We start from the raw sequence: 23,909 nt of genomic DNA, 5'->3' as shown, positions 1-23,909 counted from the left end.
ATCATAAAAGTGCTCCACACAGCTCCGAGGGGTTAATAAAGGCCTTCTGAAGTGAAGCCATGTGTTTTAGAAAATATCCATATTTAAAACTTTATAAACTATAATTATTGGCTTCCGGCAACTGCCGTACGCTTGTTCACGAGAGAGTCGAGTTTCGGCTGAAGGGTGACCTCTGACCCGACGCATGGATATGGATAAAAATGGATATTTTTCTTATAAAAACCCATTGCTTTGCTTCTGAAGGCCTTTATTAACCCGTATCTAACCCTAACAGAAAACTTTTGGACTTTACAATTAAAACAAATACATTATATTAGTTTTTCTATATGTAGTTTTTGTCAGATTTATCTCATGTATATTTAATTTATTTTCCATTTGTTTCCCCCTCGTTCCTCAGACTCCTGCGTGACGACCGCTCGTTCACCTTCATCCCTCGCTCCAGGCAGGAGCTCCCCGACAACTTCCCCAAAGAGATCCCGGGAATCTGCTATTTCCTGGAGGCGGGGAAATGCCAGAGTCACCCCTCCCTCACCAGCACTCGCTCCGCCCCCATCCGGAAAGTGTCCTATAACATTGGGACCATGTTTCTACGGGAGACTAGCCTCTGAGATGGCCCCGCCCATTCGCTATGACATCACTTCCTGTAGACTAGTGTTGCCTGTGGCAACTTGTTGCCCCGCCTCTCGACCGGAGCGTTCGTCCTTAGAGGCGGGAACTCACACGAAAGGGGGCGGAGACAATGGCCCCGCCCTTTAAAGGAGCCATGGATAATTGTGTTCTGAAAATACAATAAAACAAATATATATATATAGATATATATTTAAAATAAAGCCTTCTGCTCAACGGCATAGCCAAACAAAGACATTCATGGTGTACACACATGCAAATACTACAGACAAACTCATGTAAACACACATACATTTCTTGCAGCATTGCAGGTTAATAGAATTCACATGGATAACTTGGTGCCTTTACCTCCTAAACACACACACACGCGCACGCACGCCACAAACACGCATTTATCTCTATCATTTTACACACACTGCCATTAACCGCTGTTAAATCCTTTGTGTGTGTGTGTGTGTATCCTCTATTAACCATTGTTAGATGTGTTTGTGTGCGTGTCCTACCATTAACCGCTGTTAGATTGTGTGTATGTGTGTGTGTGTGTGTGTGTGTGTTTGTGTGCATTTTGTATGTGTGTGAATGTGCTCAGTTTGTTTCAGACATCTCACATCTGCGGCATGTTCTCATTTTAGCTTCTGTAATAAAGTCGCAGGTCTATGTATCAGAAACATGACTGCGTGAATGTGCACTGTTCACTTATTTAATCAACGCTCGCTTTTGCAATATAAGCTTTTCTGAAGCATCATGAAATGCAAACGCATCTGTCGGCCTCGATGCCGGTTACATGCAGGGAAAGGGACGCAAATACTCCGAATGCTGTTCGGTAAATTCGGACTGAATCCAGATGATTGAAGCAGTTTATAAGATGCACTTTGGCTAGATTAATTATTATTTGTATGTAAATGTGATTGCCATGCAAATTAATTTTTATGCAAAAGTTTATAATAGTTCTCAATAATCCGTTCTCGATCACTATTTAACAGATCATAGCTGATATTAAATGCAAAACGGTAAATCAGGAATCACTTTTATGCGGCAGAAACGCTGATAACTCGCATGATGCAGATGGCAGATGTGTGAAACGGGCCGTGTGTGTGTGTGTGTGTGTGTGTGTGAATACAGTTTGAGGTCACAGGAAGGTACGTGGTAATGTCATCATTCATTTCGGTCACATTTGATTAATTCAAGATCACATCCAGACGTGTCAGTCATTTTTATGAGGATGCCAATAAAATCGATTCATTTAAGTTTTATGGTGTCAGACTGCTGTGTTAGTGCTCTCTTTACATTGCTGTTTGTCTTTTCTTTCTTTTTTTTAAGAAAAAAAAAATACCTGTATGACTCTCTTTATTCAGTACAACACAAAATAAGTGTTGTTGGTGTATGCAAATGAGATTAGAGGTCTATTCCTGACATGAGCGTCAGAAGACTATATAGCACACAAATTATGACAGTTTATGGTGTCTTTTACTTTACTTTACCGAATTACTTTATGGTGCTGCTTGACTTTTCCTGGTCCCCATTAAACTGTATTGTACGGTAAAGCAGTGTGACCATTCGGCTAAATATCTCCTTTTGTTTTCCACAGAAGAAGGAAAGTCATATGGGTTTGGAATGAAATGAGGGTGAGTAAATGATGAGAGAATGTTTCAGGGGTGAACTGTTCCTTTAAGAAAAGTAAAAGCACAAGGTAGTGTGTGTGTGACTGTGTGTCAGTACGTTTACAGTGCACACTGTTGCATTTCTTCACCGGATCAATCAACCATCGCTCAGTCACACACCACTTGTGGACGTTTGGCTCAGATAAATGCAGTGAAAAGCTGTTCATGGTCCTGTCTTGTGCATTTTTATTCAGCTAAATTAGTCTCAGAAAAGGTTACTGTATGAGTATAAAGCATTAAAAGATATGTGATGCTACAGTGCTGTTATCATGATTATGCGTTACACAGATTACAATTATAAAGCACAAGCCAAATCAACAATGATATAATGGCTGATATGTCCTTTACATGCAATCTGCAAGCCATGACATCATTACCGCACCGCACAAGCTGATTGGCCTCTGCTGATCCTGCAGCCAATGAGATTGCTTGTTCAACATTTCAATAGTCTGGTTGGTTGTTTACTGTAAGCTGAAGTTCCTCTGAGCCCCTCCTCCTCCCCAGCTCCACCTGTCTAGATCTGATATGGGATTTATGTATATTATTAATGCAGCAGCGGCGTCATATCTTACATGATCACTGCAGTGTGTCTGTGTTTCTGTATACCTGTAATAACAGCAGTAATAATCAGCAGAAGCAGCGTAGCAGATCTAATCCGCCAAGACCAAATACAGTAACATTGCCATATTCAATGCTGAAACTATCCTGAGTTGTCATGGATGAAAGACATTTATGAAAGTCTTTGCTAGCACAGTGAATTGTGTTAATTGTGAATTGGAACTCTTGCTTTTCTTACTTATTTTTTTTGTCTTGTTTCCAGTCCAAATATCTAAAAATTCTTAGATGAAGAAGCATTTAGATAAGTTAAATGACATAAGAAATTTGTATCTTATTTGCCAATGGGGTAAGAAAAGAAATATTAATTCAAATGGAAAACAAGAAAAATAATACTAATAATACAAATTTTCTTACCCCATTGGCAGACAATTTAGCTTGTTTTAAGCAAAAACTCACTTTATTATTTTTTTTTAATTATTATTATTTTTTTAAATCAGAAAACAAGAGAGAATTTCTTACGTCATTTTACTTATCTAGTAAATGCTTCTTGATTTAAGAATTTTTAGATATTTGGACTGGAAACAAGACAAACATTTTTTTTGCAGTGTGTGATTTAAATTTATGTGCGTGATTTAACATTAGCATGAAAACACACCTCGAGATCAGGGAGTTAATTTATTTGATTATTTTCGATTGCATCCACTGATCTACAGTCTGACAGGAACAAACGTCTCTTGTTTGTGTTGATTAGTGGCTTGATTTGCATGCATGTGGTTTTGGACAGTCGCATTAGCCAGATGAGCTGGGTGTGAGTTACAGATGGACAGAGAGATTTATCTTTGCATATGCAAAATCTTAATGAGTAAGACAGTGATGATCTGAATTCTCCTGCGAATGCCAGTGCGTGACTGACTGAGATTGTGTTGACTCGATTCCAAGACGTGAGAAGTGGGCGTGTCCTGTTACAATAAAATACTGCCCAATGTTGGCCACACCCACACAGGAAACGCCCAATCGTGGTAAAGATTGAGTGGCCACGCCCATTTTGACAGTTAACACTGATTGAATTTGAACAGGAGATGGAAAACGTGTATGTGCGCAGTTTACATTAGATGATGGAGAAAAACAGCATGATGAACTGGATATTCAATGATAAAAATGTAGCACTCGACTTGATTTCACTGATCAGGAATTGGACGGATATGGACGGATTTGTCTCATATTATGAGACAGAGAAGAGAAATTTTTGTTTCGTTTTCATCAATTTACTGGTTATAAAGTTTATTTTAGCTGAAGCTGTGGGTGTTTTTATGTCATTTGGTCAAAATCTCATGCTATTAAAGATGAAGTGCTTCACACAGGCTATTTAAGACAGTTTTGGCTGTGACTCAATGACAAATGCTACACTAAGAAGCTCTTCTCTGCTCCTCAAATACATAAAACATTAGCCTTTAATAGTGTTTCTTGAGTAAAGAAATAGCTGTACACTTATTCAAACAAAGATCTTTATTTACCTTTGCATTGCAAACAAGCAGAGACACTCCAAAATGTGTGCAGCACTTCATTTCAGATTGAGGAGGGGAGGAGTTATTATGTTTGACTGACAGTTTGAAGAGCCAATAGAGTTACAAGGTTTAGTCACACTTTTCATTGGTTAAATATACTTGCAAAACTCACACACAGACAAAATGGGAGACCAATAGTAGCTTATGGAGTAGTATGAGTATGACGAAAGGAGTTACAGCAATTTTTAAGATCTTCTGAATCATGGTAAGAGTGTTTGAGGAAACCTGTTTGAAGACAATCATTTTTGCTCTTCTGTTTGGTGCCACTAATGGTGTTGTAGTTTGCATCGGGGTTTCACTTTTTCATGCATCATTTACTTTCTAACCAGAAAGCCAATGAGAGGAAGGTTATGGTTTTGATGGATGCTTGTTGAGACTTGCCTTTCTAGCAGCTTCTGAAACACAGATGAGTTTGTAACACATCCATACTTCCAGAGCAAAGTAGCTGAACATTTCCCAAGCTGAAAAATGCTAAAAATGCCATACAAATATAATCAATTTGATGAACAGATTATAATTGCATAAATCAAACTCTTCAATTTTAAAAATTAATTTATACTTGTTAACTTTTTGATTACTTATTATATTGGTTACTTTTTTTTATGAATTTTATATTGTCGAAATATTATACTATTATATTTGCCAGAATGTATATGTATTCTTATTCAATTCATATTTGTATAGCACTTTTCACAGTACACATCGTTTTCAAAGTAGCTTTACAGAAAATGCATATGATTGCATATGATTCAAACAGTTTTATTTTAAGTTTAAAGCAGTACTTTAAAGGGGTGGTATAATGCCCTTTTCACAAGATGTAAAATAAATCTCTGATGTCCCCAGAGTGTGTATGTGAAGTTTTAGCTCAAAATACCCCACAGATATTTTTATATATGTTAAAATTGTCACTTTTTGAGGGTGAGCAAAAACACAGTTTTTGTGTGTGTCCCTTTAAATGCAAATGAGCTGCTGCTCCCGGCACAGGGGGCGGAGCTTCAAGAGCTTGTGTCCTTTTACCTCTCACACACACACACTGAACATTTCAAAAACTTTTAGTCTTTTATGTTCAAACCGGAGTCAGACAATGATGGAGAGACTCAAGAAGAAGAGACAACATGTAGAAGCAACAGGACATTTCTGAACGGTTAGTTGATGAGTTTATGAAGCTGATGTGGAGTTATCGTCTAGTCATTGATTAGCATATTCTGACTTGATAATCTATAAATGGTGTTCAGGGGGCGGGGTTTATGTAAATTCTAGGGTTGGTGATGTCACTAACCCGGGAGGAATGTGGTGTAGTCTCTACCAGCCGTTTGTTGTAGTCCTTAAAAAGCGATTTCTTTAAAAGCAAATATCTCCCTTTGCTTTGAACTTTGAGCGTTGTAACTTTGCAGATGTTGTTTATGCTCAAACAGCAACATTACACACTAACTAAAGTTAGACAAGTCAAATCATAATTAACCACCCATTTAATAAACTTTATTGGAAAACAACATAAGTAAACAGGTGTGTGTGATGAAGTCAGTAGTTTCTGTCTGGCGTTTAGAATGTTCCGCCATGTTCTAGAACAGCGTTGCATGTTCTGCGATAGAATAAAGTAATTATGTCGTATTCCTCTTCCCATAATAACATTACCACAGTAATCAGCTCATTACTCATTCATTCTGACATCATCACATTCAGCCAATCGAATTAAGGCGCATAATTACAGACATGGCAGATGAGCGGCAGTGTGTGTTTGAGCCGGTGATTGAACGAGGAACATTGTGTGTCTTGTTTGTGTAATACTGAAATTTATATTTATGAGAAACTACACCAAGTTACTGCTTCTGTCAGCGATAACACAAAACTTTTACTAATCGCTGAAAGCTTTATATTTTCTGACGAGTGTTATTTAGCACGTTGCTATGCGGTTGCTAGGGTATTCTAGTTCATCACTAGGTGGTGCAAGTTATGCACCAAAGTTTAATACTTACCACTAACCCTCAGGTTGATTATAAATGTAAAAATGATCATAATCCATCTTAAAAGACTAAAAATGCTATGGTAAAAACCTGTTAACTGGTTAACGGTAAGTCTATATGGTGAAAAAAACTGTAGAAGATCTACTGAGATATTTCTTGTATTTTTACTTCTGTTAAAGGTACAGTTTTTGGAAGAAAAAATAACAAACCATCTTTTAAATTTTCAGTGAAAAAATGTGAATTGACATTCCCAGAATTCTCCAGAGCTCATATTTTCTTTGAAATAACTTTCAATAACATGTCCTATTGGGGTTTTATGCGACATCTTATGCTGTTAAATGAATGTTTATTGCATTATTTTAGTATCATCATTATGATAGTGTTTTGTATTTGTTTGTATGACACTGTGTGCACTTTCTTTTTATATTTTACGGTGAAGGAACAGCTGCCGCGGTTGTTTACTTTTTTATATAGGCCTACAGTTTACCGATAATACGTGACTGTAAAAATACTATATACAAAATCCCGCTCTAATCTATCACATTTTCCCATGTTGCTTCTATCCTGAAACTCTCATGGGAATGAACTGAAAGTCAAATATCCAGCTAAAGCAATAAAACACATCTTCGGTCAGAGTGTCAGAACACACACAGCAAACGTTCACATGCCTGATGCTCCGAATTCTGACTGAACTATTTTCATCCGTGAGAAAGATGAGAGACGTGTTGAATGTAGCGGTGGATCTCCCTCAGGGTTATGGCGGAGGAAATAAAATGAATTAGGCTACTGGATTAAAGGCTTCCTGTCAAAAATGAGACATCTTCCCTAGACGCGCGCGCACACACACACACACACACACACACACATAATAACAAGCTCTCAGGCACACGAGACACCGTCTCTTAAAGAACATACATTTACGAGACCCCTTTTTCTCTCTCCATCTCTTTTTCTATCTCGGAAGCAGAATGGTGCTAAAAGGCGAGGGAGACTCTGGAGTGTCCACGTCTTCTGAAAGCGAGTGTGTGTGTGTGAAGAAAAGCCCAACGCCTCAGGAAAAGGTGATAGTGCGACAGGGACCTGCTGCTCCGTCTACTGTACTGACCGTCAAAAACACTGACCTTTCTCTCTCTCTCTCTCTCTCTCTCTCTCTCTCTCTCTCTCTCTCTCTCTCTCTCTCTCTCTCTCTCTCTCTCTGTGTGTGTGTGTGTGTGTGTGTGTGTGTGTGTGTGTGTGTGTGTGTGTGAAGGAGGAAGAGTTTTAAAGGAAAACTGTGGGTGATTAAAACTGTCTGACGCAAACCAGCCACGCAAAGCGGAGATACAGTAAAACTCCTTTATCAAAACACATCTCATTTCATTGCACACTGGAAAAAGAGATTTTATTTTACTCAGTGTTTTGTCTTGTTTTCCAGTAGCCTACACACATATCTAAAAATTCTTAAATCAAGATACATTTAGTGTGTTTTATGCAGCGTCCCACTTCGCATAATAGCCTATCCGTCCAAAATGATAATAAAAAAATAAAATAATAATATTAATTGATTAAAAGAAAGTTTAAAGTAGTTATTTCTTATTATAAATGTCTTTACTGTCACTTAATCAATTTAATGCATCCGAATAAAAAATATTAATTTCTCTTAAAATATGCAAAACTGACCCCAAACTTTGAGTGATGCACATTGATAGTGTTGAGCAATATGATTTTTTTAAATATCTATCTATACTAAATATTATTTTATTCATTCTCTGAATAAACTTTTAATTTTCTCTTCTTTCACTCTTCAAGTATGTGAATGTTGGACAGTCTGCTTTAGCCTAAAGTATTCTTTGTTACCATGGTGTCGTTCCTCGTCGCTACGGTGACGCTGCACATTGTGATGTGGGATTTACTCTGATGGGAAGAGACACTCATTGTGACACTTCAAAAAAGGCCCGACTGTCACTATGGCAACAGGGATCCTGTTCACAAACAGGTAAAATAAATAAATAAATAAATAAATAACCAGCATCAAGAGACATGAAACATGATTCAGTCTGGGATGTTATTTTTACCAGTGTTGTGTGTAACGCATTACAAGTAACTTGAGTTATGTAATCAGATTACTTTTTCAAGTAACTAGTAAGTAACGCATTACTTTTAAAATTTACAACAAAATATCCAAGTCACTTTTTCAAATAAGTACCGCAAGTTACATTGTTTTCCCATTTATTGACTGACCGCTCTCTTGTCCCAATATTGAGACAAATCAAAGTGCAGAGGCACTGTGTGTGTGTGTGTGTGTGTGTGTGTGTGTGTGTGTGTGTGTGTAAACATGATGGTTATTGTAGTTCTAGACTAAATGTGAGTGTGCATTTACTCTTCTCACTTGCACAAAAAAAGATTCAATATTCCTCAATTTTTAGTGTACATACACTCACACACACACACATACACATACACACACACTCACTCATACACAGACATTGTCAAATTTTCAAATCTAAGAATAGAATAGATTAGAATAGAATTGAAGCTTGTAATGCCACACGTCTGAGTCGGTGGAAACTGTAAGCTAAACGTGGATGAATAATGAATCTTTAGATGGTAAACCTGACTGATCGTGTCACATGACCTGCAGTGTTTGGCCCAGCTGGAGCAGAAGTGTGTGATTCGTCTCTGATGGGACGTTTCGGAAACATGCAGAAACATCATAATCCAGATGCTAATTCTCTCTCTCTCTCTCTCTCTCTCTCTCTCTCTCTCTCTGCTCAGACAGTGATGTTGATTAGATTAACTCAGATGACTGCCTGTATCACACGTGTTCTTGTTGCCATGGCAAAGTTGGCTGTGCGGGGAAGGTTACCATGGTGACGGGGGAGAGAGTGTGTCATAGAGGAGGATGGGTGAGAAAATCAGCTCACACACACCAGACTGATGAAACAATATTTTAAGCTCAGGAATTCAGCTTTACAGGCCCATCCATCCATCCATCCATCCATCCATCCATCCATCTATCCATATATCATTCTGTCCATCCATCTATCCATCCATCCATCCATCTCTATATCCACTCATCCATCCGCCCATCTCTCTATCCACTCATCCATCCATCCATCGTTCCATCCATCCATCCATCCATCCATCCATCCATCCATCCATATATCGTTCTATACATCCATCCATCTCTATATCCACTCATCCATCCATCCATCTATCTATCCATCCATCTCTATATCCACTCATCAATCCGTCCATCTCTCTATCCACTCATCCATCATTCCATCCATCCATATATCGTTCTATACATCCATCCATCTCTATATCCACTCATCCATCCATCCATCTATCTCTATATCCATCCATCCATCTCTCTATCCACTCATCCATCCATCCATCGTTCCATCCATCCATATCGTTCTATACATCCATCCATCTCTATATCCACTCATCCATCCATCCATCTATCTATCCATCCATCTCTATATCCACTCATCCATCCATCCATATATCGTTCCATCCATCCATCCATCCATCCATCCATCCATCCATCCATATATCATTCTATCATCCATATATCTCTATATCCACTCATTCATCCATATATCTATCTATCCATCCATCTCCATATCCACTCATCCATCCATCCATATATCGTTCCATCCATCATCCATATATCGTTCTATCCATCCATCCATCTCCATATCCACTCATCCATCCATCCATATATCGTTCCATCCATCCATATATTGTTCTATCCATCTCTATATCCACTCATCTATCCATCCATATATCGTTCTATCCATCCATCTCTATATCCGCTCATCCATCCATCCATCCATCATTTGATCATTCTGTGTAATGGTGCTGTATTCCCTCTGCTCTGCTGAAGCGTGTGCTGTAACTGTTCTTCAGTGTGTGTGTTTCTGCATGTCTGAACTCCCGCAGGGCCTCCGTCACTCGACGGCAGGAGAATCAGGGATCGTGATTAACACAGGCAATCAGGAGGAGTCCGGGAGAAGAGGTGGCAGTGAGTGACCCAGTTAAGCTGTGTGTGTGTGTGTGTGTGTGTGTGTGTGTGTGTGTGTGTGTCAGAGCACCTGAGTCCACAACGACAGAAACCAAACAGAAATCCGGCCTCGTTCAGAACAAGTTCACAGTTCCAGCAAGTAAATCACAGACTCTAGTTGCTCTTTGTCTCGTGACCTTCTGAAGAGAACAAACCCGCTGAGAGTTTCGTTCTCATGGGACACTGATACTGTTGTTTTAACCTTTAACATTTGGAAATACTTTCCATCAGACTGACAGAAAACAGACACACACACACACTAATGCATCTCACTCCTTCAATGCTGATTTACTCAAGACTGTGATAAATCTCTAACAGAAATACTCCCAGAAGAAGAGCTGTTCTCTTTATCACCGCTCTCGCTCGCTCTCCCGTTTTATGAGCGAGTGATTTAGGAAACGTTTGGCTGATGCGTTCAGGAGAACATATAGATATAGATATATAGATTTCAGGAGAATAAGGAAGTCCACTGCACACAAGCACACACATGCATGTTTCAGGATTGTACTGGACTGTCTTATGCTATATTTGACTATTAAACAGATAATTATTGCATATTGTATGAGCAATGTTTGAAGTTGTAAAACAGCCAATATACATGCACTGTATTTAACCTAGTCAAACTATATTACGATCTAGTAACACTTCAGAACATCTTGGCAACCATTAATTAAAAATACTATTAATTAATGTAATAATATATTGAACATTAAACATCACCAATAAGATTCATTTCAAGCCAATAAAACACAGGCAACTGTGGTAAAATCAGCATAATATTTCATGTCTTATATACATTTATACATACACGCACACACACACACACACATATATTGTGTACATACACTCACCTAAAGGATTATTAGGAACACCATAATAATACTGTGTTTGACCCCCTTTCGCCTTCAGAACTGCCTTAATTCTACGTGGCATTGATTCAACAAGGTGCTGAAAGCATTCTTTAGAAATGTTGGCCCATATTGATAGGATAGCATCTTGCAGTTGATGGAGATTTGTGGGATGCACATCCAGGGCACGAAGCTCCCGTTCCACCACATCCCAAAGATGCTCTATTGGGTTGAGATCTGGTGACTGTGGGGGCCATTTTAGTACAGTGAACTCATTGTCATGTTCAAGAAACCAATTTGAAATGATTCGAGCTTTGTGACATGGTGCATTATCCTGCTGGAAGTAGCCATCAGAGGATGGGTACATGGTGGTCATAAAGGGATGGACATGGTCAGAAACAATGCTCAGGTAGGCCGTGGCATTTAAACGATGCCCAATTGGCACTAAGGGGCCTAAAGTGTGCCAAGAAAACATCCCCCACACCATTACACCACCACCACCAGCCTGCACAGTGGTAACAAGGCATGATGGATCCATGTTCTCATTCTGTTTACGCCAAATTCTGACTCTACCATCTGAATGTCTCAACAGAAATCGAGACTCATCAGACCAGGCAACATTTTTCCAGTCTTCAACTGTCCAATTTTGGTGAGCTCGTGCAAATTGTAGCCTCTTTTTCCTATTTGTAGTGGAGATGAGTGGTACCCGGTGGGGTCTTCTGCTGTTGTAGCCCATCCGCCTCAAGGTTGTGCGTGTTGTGGCTTCACAAATGCTTTGCTGCATATCTCGGTTGTAACGAGTGGTTATTTCAGTCAAAGTTGCTCTTCTATCAGCTTGAATCAGTCGGCCCATTCTCCTCTGACCTCTAGCATCAACAAGGCATTTTCGCCCACAGGACTGCCGCATACTGGATGTTTTTCCCTTTTCACACCATTCTTTGTAAACCCTAGAAATGGTTGTGCGTGAAAATCCCAGTAACTGAGCAGATTGTGAAATACTCAGACCGGCCCGTCTGGCACCAACAACCATGCCACGCTCAAAATTGCTTAAATCACCTTTCTTTCCCATTCTGACATTCAGTTTGGAGTTCAGGAGATTGTCTTGACCAGGACCACACCCCTAAATGCATTGAAGCAACTGCCATGTGATTGGTTGATTAGATAATTGCATTAATGAGAAATTGAACAGGTGTTCCTAATAATCCTTTAGGTGAGTGTATATGTGTGTGTGAACACTGTATATATATAAATTATATATTATGACATATAATTTATAAGCTATGTATTATATATTATACACAATCTCTCAATAATTATATATAAATATATAAATTACACAGCAAAAACAATCTGCTTAGTTTTAAAAATAAAAAACAAAATGTAGAATTTATTTATTATATTATTATTATTATATTATTTATTGTCTGTTCATGTTAGTTCACAGTGCATTAAGCTTTTGAATTTAAAAATGTATTAGAACATGTAGAAATTAACATGAACAATAATTCTACAGCGTTTATTCATCTTTGTTAAACGTACTTAACTAATGTTGACAAGTATAAATCGTATTGTGAAGCATTGCCTTAAATGGCATTATAGAATCTCATTTATGTTCAAATTTTCAATTTCCATATCTTTCCTACTTTGGAGAAAATGTAATTACATCAGCATAAAGTTTAATCTAAAAAAGAGCCCATCTGCGTTTTCCATTAGTTCATCCTTGACCGTTCTGCTTTTGCTGTAATTGGCTTCTCCTGCATGAGTTTGGACAGGCTCAGTAGCTCGTGCTCTGAGTGGCTGAAGCTCCTGTCAATCAAGCGCGAGGGGCGGGGCTTTCCCGGACAAATGAAACGCAGTCCTGCAGTTAACAACACGCGAGCAAAAACAGGAGCGGAAATGCATACCTGTGTCCGATTTGTTAAAAGCAGGACCCTCCAAACACACAGTCCTAATGGCCTGCTGAATGTCTGCGGATAAAAATAGACGTGGCAGATGGAGGGAACGAGAGAGAAAGAGAGAGACATTTGGAGGTGTAGGTTGGGAAAATAAACTCATCTCTTACATAAATGGGTCATTTATATTATGCAGTACGTTTTCATGTTCCCATCAGATGTGTCATATACTGGATAAGTAAAGTTTCATCCCATTAACAGTTCATTCATGACATCATCCTCCAGGAAATGACATCATTTTGGAGGGAAAACAGCAGCAAGTATTCTCAATAGATGTGCGACTATTTGGTTTGCGTCTCCCTAAACAAATCAGTTTGACATTGACATTTCAAAAGATGGTTAAAATATGAAAACAAAGTCAGCTTAAGTAATAAAGTGTCTGCAAACATTATGATGCAGACTTCAGAAGATCTTACAGAACAGCAACGACCCCGAAAGAACAAGGAATATATAAACATGTACTTTATTTACATATATTTGCATTCAAGGGTCACTGCTGTTCACTTTGCCTTGAAGGCGCTTCCTTTTTGCTGTGAAATCTCTCCCAGTGGGCGGAGTCTTCCTCGGTTAGGGGCGTGGCTCCAGACACCAGATCACTGAAACTCAAGTGTGTGAACAAAAGGGGCGGGGCTTCACACACACTTCCACCATCCTCCTATAAAACAAAGAAGTATGACGTCAGGAACTGCGCTGACCTCTACAGTTGTGTAATATCTGTAAACTCACTTTAGACGTGTTGATGTCTGGTTTTCCCAGCGCCACAGCGACGTGATGATCTTTGTCCAGTAAGCTCTCCTGAAAAACAGGATGAGTTTTTACACTTTTTTAACTTCCAACCATTAAATTGTATTACATATAGGCCTAGGCAAGATATATATATATATGTTTAAACCCAGACAACTACATAGTGTCGGCCCAGATCCGGCCCATATCTGGTCCACGTTGAATCCACATGTTCCAGATGTGGCCCGGATCTGGGCCGACACTATGTTGCAGTCTGGGTATATACAGTACTGTTCAAAATGCTGTCTTTTAATTAATACTTTTTATTCAGACATTTAAAATGTCACAAAATATTCTATTTCAAACAAATGCTGTTCTTCTGAACTTTCTATTCATCAAAAAATCCTTCCACAGAAATATGAAGCAGCACAACTGTTTTGATCATCAGATCATCATGTTATACTGATTACTGAAGGATCATGTGACACTGAAGACTGGAGTAATGATGCTGAAAACTCAGCTTTGATCACAGGAATAAATTACACTTTAACAAATATTCATATAGAAATCTGTTTTTTAAATTGTAAAACTTTTTACAAAGTTTTTACTGTATTTTACTGTTTTTTTTATATATATATTGATATGCATATATATAATAAATGCAGCCCTGGTGAGCAGGAGAGAAGTTTATTGCAAAATAATTAAAAAAATCTTAATTATTCCAAACATTTGATCTGTAATACAGAATGAAAAGCCCAGAGCAATGAGGAACATGAGCTCAGTCTAGGAAGAGAGAAGACGTCTATGATCTGTGTCAGGTTCACACACTCTGACAGACACAGAGAGACGAACCAGCACTGCAGGGCCATGAGAAACACACACACACACACACACACACACACACACACACAAAGACGCACTTACACGCGCATACACAAACACACACACACACACACAAGCAAAAGCTTCTCCTGAAACGGAGCAGTTCCCACTTTGTCAGGACAATCTGTTGTTTATGGATCACAGCTTGTAAGTATGTTATTATGTGTAGTTGTGTTTTCTATTAACAGCTCCAATTATAAGTTTTATGTAGTTGTTATGATGTAAAAAAAGGGCAAAGCTTTGCCTCCACTCGCCTGCTAACTAACATAACAGTATTGATGTAGTGTTTACTGAGGCTTTTGTAAGACTGTTCGCCACCTCTCAGGAAAATCAACTAAATTAATTCCGTTCTGGACGATCCTCTTGTTTGTTTACATTCTTAAGTCTGAATCAGACTTGACTTGGTTTAAAATTGACACCATTGTTAATATTTACACTAAAGTAGAGCTCGCGGTTATGAAGGGGCGGGACATTTCCTGAACATGCGCTGAGCACAGCCAATCACAACACACTGGGCCAGCTGACCAATCACAGGACATTTCCTATTTCAGAGGGAGGGGCTTCGTTTGAAAATCATGCGTTCAACTAGACTGGGGAGAGAGGAGCTGTAATAATGTAAAATATGTGAAAAATAATGTGCTTTTTAAACGATTAAGCATATTCTCGTACACCCCAAAAACAAAATCAAGACTTCTTGAAAGGGCATAATAGGAATGAAACTCTTGAACAAACACCTCAAATATCCAGTCCTCCTCTTCGTTATCCAGGAACATCCGTGTCTGCCGGTACACTTGCCCCTCTCGCATCTGATTGGGCGAGACGTGAAACTCCACCCTCTGCAGGTCGAAGCCCAGTCCTGTGCCAATCGCTTTGATGAAGCTCTCCTTCAGCGCCTCGACGCCAGAGAAACCGACCAATCACAGGGGATCAGGAAGGAAACGCAAGGAAAAACATTGTTTATATACAGTAAATATATATTTCCTGACTACATTCTCACCTACAGCACATTAAATTGATACCAGTACGTGTGTGTGCGTGTGTGTGTGTCTGGGACTGTGTGTGTGTCTGGGACTGTGTGTGTGTGTGTGTGAGTTTGTCTATGTGTGTGTGAGTGGGTGTGTGAGTTTGTGTGAGTGTGTTTGAGTGCGTGTGTGTGTGGGGTGTGAGTATATGTGTGTGTGTGTGAGTGTGTGTTGTGTGTGAGTGTGTCTGTGTGTGTGTGTGAGTGCGTTTGAGTGCGTGTGTGTGTGTGGGGTGTGAGTATGAGTATATGTGTGTGTGTGAGTGTGTTTATGTGTGTGTGTGTGAGTGAGTGTGTGAGTTTATGTGCGTGTGTGTGTGTGAGTGCGTGTGTATGTGTGTGTGTGTAGGGGGGGTGTGAGTATGAGTATATGTGTGTGTGTGTGAGTCTGTGTGTGTGTGTGAGTCTGTGTTGTGTGTGAGTGTGTCTGTGTGTGTGTGTGTGTGTGAGTTTATGTGCGTGTGTGTGTGAGTGCGTTTGAGTGCGTGTGTGTGAGTGCGTGTGTGTGGGGTGTGAGTATGAGTATATGTGTGTGTGTGAGTGTGTGTTATGGGTGAGTGTGTGAGTGTATGTGTGCGCGTGTGTGTTTGAGTGCGTGTGTGTGTGTGTGAGTGCATATGTATGTGTGAGTATATGTGTGTGTGTGTGTGTGTGTGTGTGTGTGTGTGTGTGTGTGAGTATGTGTGTGTGTGTGTGTGGGTGTGAGTATGAGTATATGTGTGTGGGTGTGTGCGGGTGTGAGTATATGTGTGTGTGGGTATGAGTATATGTATGTGTGTGGGTGTGAGTATGAGTATGAGTATATGCGTGTGTGTGTGTGTGTGTGTGTGTGTGTGTGTAAGAGTCCTCAAATGACCACAGACTGGCACAACTGAGTCATGCTGAAGTGATGAGATCACATCGCCATGGAAACAGTGATCAGAATTGGAACAGTTTCATCCAGTACAATTTCTCTCGCGCTGTGATATGCTCATAGATGTGTGTGTGTGTGTGTGTGTGTGCCTCATTGCCTGGAGGTGATGATGATGATGGTGCAGGAAGCAGCAGTTGCTATAGTTACCCAGTGCCTATAAAACATGTCCAGTTGGTCCCAGTCGGAGCCGTCCGTCCGGATGTTCCTCCACTCCAGATCCGTGAACTGGCGATTCATGATGCGGAAAAACTCCTGCGTGGAGCCACTGCCTGATCAACACACACGTAACACACCTTAAAGCTACAACTCTTCACCTCTGAGTTCTACGTCAGAGATTTTATTATGAATCATAAGATCGACAGCAGCCGCTCTGGTTTACCAGCTTTATGAATAATCGAGCTCTGCTATGATTGACTGACTGGCGTCGCTGCTTAACACTGAACAGGTGTTGATATGCAAATGTGCGTGATCATATGCTAATGAGCTCATAGCCGTGATGTCATAATTGAGTTGTTTTTGCGATATAGTTCATAAAATGTGGAGGGAGTTTTGAGTTAAGGATGTTATAGTTTCTCACATTAAACATTTGCACTGCGTCAAAAGATCGAGACAAATCAGTGATTTAATAATCAGCTCTGTAGATCAAACTTATTCTTTCAAAAGAGTAACTTCAATAATCATGTTCTGATAAGAGCTAAGAGCTAATGCAGATTCACATTCTACAGTAGAGCCAGGAATGAGGTAATAAAGCTTGCTCCTCTCCCAGCCTCACTCCAACACAGGTGTAGAGCGACACCTGGTGGCCGCCGGAGGAACTGCAGTGTCTCTTGTGTTGGATTGGTTGGTACAGGATAATGGTAGTTGAACAAACTCAGCGTTACAGGATTAGTTTCGAGTTGACTGTTTAATTTTCCTTGCTTTTATTTTGTGATTATTTTGATTTATTTCTATGTAAAGCACTTTGAATTGCCATAGTGTATGAAATGTGCTATATAAATAAACTTGACAAAACCAGGCTTTGTTGGTACCATGATCATCAACTGTCTCTGTCAACTCAGGCTTTGATCCTGAGTTTAGGTGTGACATCAGTAGCGAACAGCCAATCACACGCTGAGAAAGAGTGAAACTGCGATTCATTTCTCGCGAGAGAAGCGGCGCGATTCACTTCTCTCTTCTGCAGGATAATATGAAAAATATGAAGAATTTAAACTAGTTTACACAGCAAGAAGAAAATAGCTGTCTGAAACACAACAACTAAAAGAAAAAGTGCAAGTAAAAGTTAGTTTGTACAGTTGATAAAGTTATAGAGAGAATTGAACATTGAAGCTCACATGTAGTCATTTTACAGGGGTGTAAATCGGACAGTTCATACGATTCGATTCAGGGCTATATCGATCGATTAATCGATATTTAGATATTATGTTCACACAACCAGTTACGTTTTTATTAACTCACAAATGCAATCAAAATATATAACATGAACGTTTAATTAAACTCTTTGAAAATTGCACACCCTCTCCCAGTTGGGACATTTATAACAGAAGTGATCATTTGCAAGTACTCCGTTCTTGTTCATTTTCATAAATCATGTTTTTTATTATTATTGTGCATCCAAGTAATATCAATCAAACTGCAGCTGGGTTGTTTTGATTAATAATAATAATAATAATAATAATAACTTAAAAAATACAGGTAAATTACAAAATTAAAGCTAAGTGAAAGTATGCTTTAATATGTTAAAAGTTTTTTTTTTTTTTTTTTTTAGCAGAGCAGATACATTCACATTTCATCTTTCTGAGTCAAACAAAACCAAGTAATTGCTATGATAAATAATACAACACTCGGTTAATCTTCATAACGTTAATCTCCTCAGCTGACATAGACGCCTAACAAACTTTGTTGTTGTGATAACGTACACGCAGTACAGAGAGCTTTTCCCTCACCACTAAACGAGCTGCTTTAGTAAGGTTCCGTGAAAATGTTTCAGCTTTTATTTTCCTTTTACGCCCTGAAGAAGATATCACGAGTTCATTGAAATTATCCATCCTCGATCACTTTTAGTCAGCTTTGACGAAACTCCTCTTAGCCAGCGCGTCTTTTCAAAGTGACATCTGACCTGAATACTGTATGAAGGTAAAACAGTAGCAAAACTCGAGAGCATGTAAATGTGAATTTGAGAACTTGTACAATAAATATTCGTACTTGTACATGAACATTTACACTCACAGCTCCAATGTGAAAACCTGTGAAATAAAAATCTGAAGTTGAATGTTGAAATTTGCACTCGCAAACAATAGTCACAAACCTGTATTCTGAATCTGAAGCTGCAGACGAGTAGACACAAATGTGTAAAATGCCATTCACAGAAATACAACGACAGACACAAACTTGTAATATATATTTTGCGTTTAATCTTACGTTCACATTCGCAGTACTACCTCAAATAGGCACTTACAACTTCTCAAATCTGTCACTGCAATTTCAAATTTCGCGCCTTGACTTTTGCTACTCTTTTCGCGATATATCAGGTGCAAAACTAACTTGTGCACTTGAAACTCAGAGGCGGTGAGAGAGAAAGGGGGGCGGGAGGAGGGGGGTCAAAGGAGCCGTTTTATTGGTTGGCACCTAGCCAATTAAATGGGAGTTCGATGATGTCACGAAACCCGCGTGCACTGAAACACTAACATGGCTTAATGCATTAGACTGATATTAAAATAAATAAACGAAATTATCAAACTCAGTAGACACAATGCTAATGCATACTACAGAAAAGCAGATGAGCACAGAATATGACGTAAAACATATGACGTATGCCATATATATATATGGTATATATACCATAGACTGTAAAAGACACACACACACACACACGTACGTATATATATATATAATTTATTTATGTTTTGTTTGTTTTTGTGTGTCCAACAGTTAGGCTAGGGTGAATATTTAAAACATTTACATTTTTCCAAAGCGACTTACATTGCATATTAAGGTATACATTTTACATTCTTATCAGATAATTTAGGTGCATTTTCATATTGCAATGGAATTGGCACATATATATATATATATGAAGAGTTCAGATGCAAAAGCCTCTAAATGCCATTTGAAATTTTCTTATAGAATGATCATTTTTATCAAGCTTGTATATTTAAGTTCAGTAATTTCACTTAAATTATAATTAATAGGTAATCTTCACTGCCATTTAAGTGAAATTATTGAATTTAAATATACGAGCATCTGAACTCTTCATATATATATATATATATATATAAGCAAATGTGTGTTCAGTGCAAATAAACTTGCTGCCTATGTTTTATTAATAAAGTAACAAATTATGTGTTTTTTTTATTGTTTTTAATTTTTATTTTATAACTGTTGGTCCATTAAGCCTCATTAAGCGTTTTCTTGGGTTTCGAGGAAAACGTACAATTAAACGCGTTGCGTTCATATTCTGTGCTCAATTTTTTTCTGTATAGGCTATGCTTTATGGTGTTTCCTGTTTGGTCTTTTAATACCACTGTCTCAATTAAACGCGTTGCGTTCATATTCTGTAAAACTATTCCAGTAAAACTAATGATATTTCATAAAAATATTTTCCAAGCGTTTTAAAAAATAGCTGATACATATGCATACAAATGTTTGCATTGTGGCTGGCGTTGTTCATTGGTGAGGCATCGACCAATAAAATGACTTCATTCCGACCCCAGCCCCGCCCCCGACTCTGCTCTCTCAAGTCTGCATTTACAAGTGCACGAGTGAGTTTTGCTACAGGCATATCGCAAAAAGAGTAGCAAAAGTCAAAGCGCTAGGATTTGAAGTTGTACTGCCAGATATGAGAGGTTGTGAGTGCCGACTTGTGGTTGTACAACGAAACTGAACTAAAGCACAAAGATAAATGTGTAGTACACAATTGTGCCTGTCATTTTGTTTATGTAAATGACACTTTACACATTTGTAACTATTAATCTGCAACTTCGAATTCAAAACACAGGTGTTCTGAGTATTGTCTGTGTGTGCAAATCGATAGATGCAGCTTTTCACATCAGAGCTGCAAGTATAAATTTCAACTTACAAATACAAATATTAATTTTACAAGTTCTCACATTCAAATTAGCAAGCTCTCGAGTTTTGCTACTGTTTTACCTTCATAATACTGCGCGCTGAGTCGCTAAAACGGACTTATCGTGTTGTGTTCACCAACAAGGGTGCGAGTGCTTGTCTGTTTCTGCTGTAAAACATGAACTCTCGATGCCTTGACAGCGGACAATACCGACTTTTGTGAAAAAAACTTGTTAGGGTTTAGTCAGTCTTGTCAGGCGTCTTTTTCAGATGAGGAGATTAACGTTACACACCGGCAGGCGGTTGGTGAGTAAACGAAAATGTGCGCTTTGGCGGAAGGATGTTACGTGAGAATGTGGAGAGTGTCAAAATAAAGGTGTATATCGATATTTTAAGTGTGGAATCGATGCATCGTATCGTTAGACGTTATATCGATGTATCGTTACACCCCTATCATTTTATAGCTTCATCTATTGATTCTAAAGCGTATTTATATTACCTTTATATAACTATGCGTAATAATAATTGATAAACTAAAATTGTACATGTGTGATCGATTTATAATTACATAAATAATATCTAAAACATACAAATGTATTATTCTAAATAAGCGTTTCTAAAACAATTTTGTCTTTAAAAATCCTTTCCTTTAATATGGAGTAGAAACAGTTGGAGTGACTTTATCGCATCACACATGTGACACTTTCCTCAAAGCTGATTGGTCCAAGATCGGTTTGAGATCTCTTACCTGGAACATCACCTGTCCCGCACCAGGTTAGCCGAATAGAGTTACTATAGCGATGAACATTGCTAAAAGACAAGCCACTTTCATGGTGCCTAAAACCCAGGGTTGGCGCAAACTAAACTGAAACATATCTGGCTATCCAGCTAAACCGGCTTCATGGTACCGGCCCAATGTGGAGTCAGCTGGACATTACTGTGAAATGTGGCCTGTATATTCCCGATGAAACTCTGAATCAACACGCACCAATGCTACATTTTTCTAAATGTCGTAATCATACGTTAACAAACAAGTATTCATTACTCATTGTTTCTGCATTAAATTATTACATTGTTTAAATTAGCTTAGCTTTTTCGCTAACTGTGATTTTGTATATGGACATTTCTGAAACACTTAGACAGTCTCCTCTGATAACAGACTCTAAACTGTAATGTGGACTCGTGTGTTTTCTGTAAAGCTGCTGTGAAATGATGTGTATTGTGAAAAGCGCTGTAGAAATAGATGTGAATTGAACTGAATTGGATGTGACTCTGTTAGATGAGGACAGAGCGTGAGAGTTGACCTGGTCTGCTGGTCTTCATCAGGTCGATGCCCACCGGGCGTCCCGGTTCTGCTGCCAGCACAGCGAAGTCTCCCTGATGGGACACGTTGAAGCTCCAGAGGGAGGACGAGGGCCGGGACAGGTACGGTTTCCCCCGCGCGGTTCTGTCCAGGAGAAACCCGTCCCAGGCTAAACCCATCTTCTCACAAACCAGCTTTCTGATCAACAGACGTCCGGCCTGGTGTAAGAAACACACACACACACACACACACACACACACGAATGAATGAAAATCAATGCAAAAGTTATCAAATATCTAAAATCATCACAGATGGGTAAATAACATGTAAATGTATCTATCTATCTATCTGTCTATCTATCTATCTGTCTATTTATCTATCTATCTATCTATCTATCTATATCTATCTTTCTGTCTATCTATCTATCTTTCATTCTATCGCTCTATCTATCTATCTGTCTATCTATATGTATCTTTCTGTCTATCTATCTATCTATCACTCTATCTATCTGTCTGTCTGTCTATCTATCTATCTATCACTCTGTCTATCTATCTATCTATCTATCTATCTTTGTGTCTATCTATCTTTCTTTCATTATATCGCTCTATCACTATATCTATCATTCTATCATTCGATCTATATCTATCTGTATCTATCTATCACTCTATCTATCTTTCATTCTATCGCTCTATCTATCTATCTATCTATCTATCTATCTTTCTATCTATCTATATCTATCTTTCTGTCTATCTATCTATCTATATCTATCTTTCTGTCTATCTATCTATCTTTCATTCTATCGCTCTATCTATCTATCTGTCTATCTATATGTATCTTTCTGTCTATCTATCTATCTATCACTCTATTTATCTGTCTGTCTGTCTATCTATCTATCTATCACTCTGTCTATCTATCTATCTATCTATCTATCTATCTATCTTTGTGTCTATCTATCTTTCTATCATTATATCGCTCTATCTATCTATCTATCTATCTATCTATCTATCTATCTATCTATCTATCTATCTATCTATCCATCCATCCATCCATCCATCATCCATCCATCATTTCAATTTTAGTAACCTTATTTGACAAAAACTGAACTTTTCTATCAAGGCGTTGTGTGTAATGCGAAACTGCAATGAAAATTACATAAAATAACAACAGTGCAAATGAAAAGTAATATCCATACATAAAATAAATAGGGCAAAATAAATCTATAACATTATGTATTATTATAATTATTGTTTATCATTACAACATTTATTGTAATAGTCTACTCATCCATCAGTCAGTTGTACACACACACACACCATGGCAGATTTCGCATCTTTGGCGAACACGAACTGCCCGATCCGCTCCTTCTCCTCGGGTTGGATGCAGCGGGCCGCCAGTGTCCACTCGGAACGGGTCGGTATCCACGAACCGCACCGGAACGCCCACCGGACCCCGTCCATCAACGACTGTCAATGCCCTACAGTCCTACACTAGTAGAAATACACATAATTATAAACGGAGCAATTCCAATAGGGTCCTCACACCATCGGTGAATAATAACGATTGCGATTAATATTAATTAATAATACCTATTATTATTATAAAGTCTTTTCTGCAAGATGCATCATTTGTCTGGCTGGCTCTGGTTCGCCTGAACATGTGTCCCAAAACACACACACAGGATTCCGGAAGAGGATTCTGTGGGCGGGGGCTAAACAGTGAGCGCCTCACTTGATTGGCTGACGGAAAGGGGCGGTGACGCTCGTTGGCCAATGGCGCAGGGGA

The 23,909-nt window shown here is 38.7% G+C and overlaps 2 protein-coding genes across 3 annotated transcripts in view; one reads left to right on the top strand and one right to left on the bottom strand.

Moving 5' to 3' along the window:
- Positions 1–1,852, top strand: part of gucy1a2 (guanylate cyclase 1, soluble, alpha 2) — a 36,496-nt gene extending 34,644 nt beyond the window's left edge. For both annotated transcript variants that reach the window (XM_079886604.1, XM_079886605.1), the window contains exon 9: positions 398–1,852. In XM_079886604.1, coding sequence (XP_079742730.1) covers positions 398–608 — 211 coding nt within the window. In that variant the 3' untranslated portion in view covers positions 609–1,852. The remainder of the gene's footprint in view (positions 1–397) is intronic.
- A 10,841-nt stretch (positions 1,853–12,693) lies between these two features.
- Positions 12,694–23,830, bottom strand: aasdhppt (aminoadipate-semialdehyde dehydrogenase-phosphopantetheinyl transferase). The gene is made up of 7 exons (XM_079886669.1): positions 23,714–23,830; positions 23,441–23,614; positions 22,129–22,345; positions 16,910–17,031; positions 15,563–15,721; positions 13,950–14,018; positions 12,694–13,878 (listed from the first exon to the last, which is right to left on the bottom strand). Exons 2-7 carry the CDS (start codon positions 23,582–23,584, stop codon positions 13,714–13,716), a joined length of 876 nt encoding a protein of 291 aa, XP_079742795.1. The 5' UTR covers positions 23,585–23,614; positions 23,714–23,830; the 3' UTR covers positions 12,694–13,713.
- Positions 23,831–23,909: the final 79 nt, after the last annotated feature.

This window comes from Squalius cephalus, assembly GCF_949319135.1.
Source record: "Squalius cephalus genome assembly, chromosome: 11".
Classification (NCBI taxonomy): domain Eukaryota; kingdom Metazoa; phylum Chordata; class Actinopteri; order Cypriniformes; family Leuciscidae; genus Squalius; species Squalius cephalus.
This window is presented reverse-complemented; position numbering and strand designations above follow the sequence as displayed.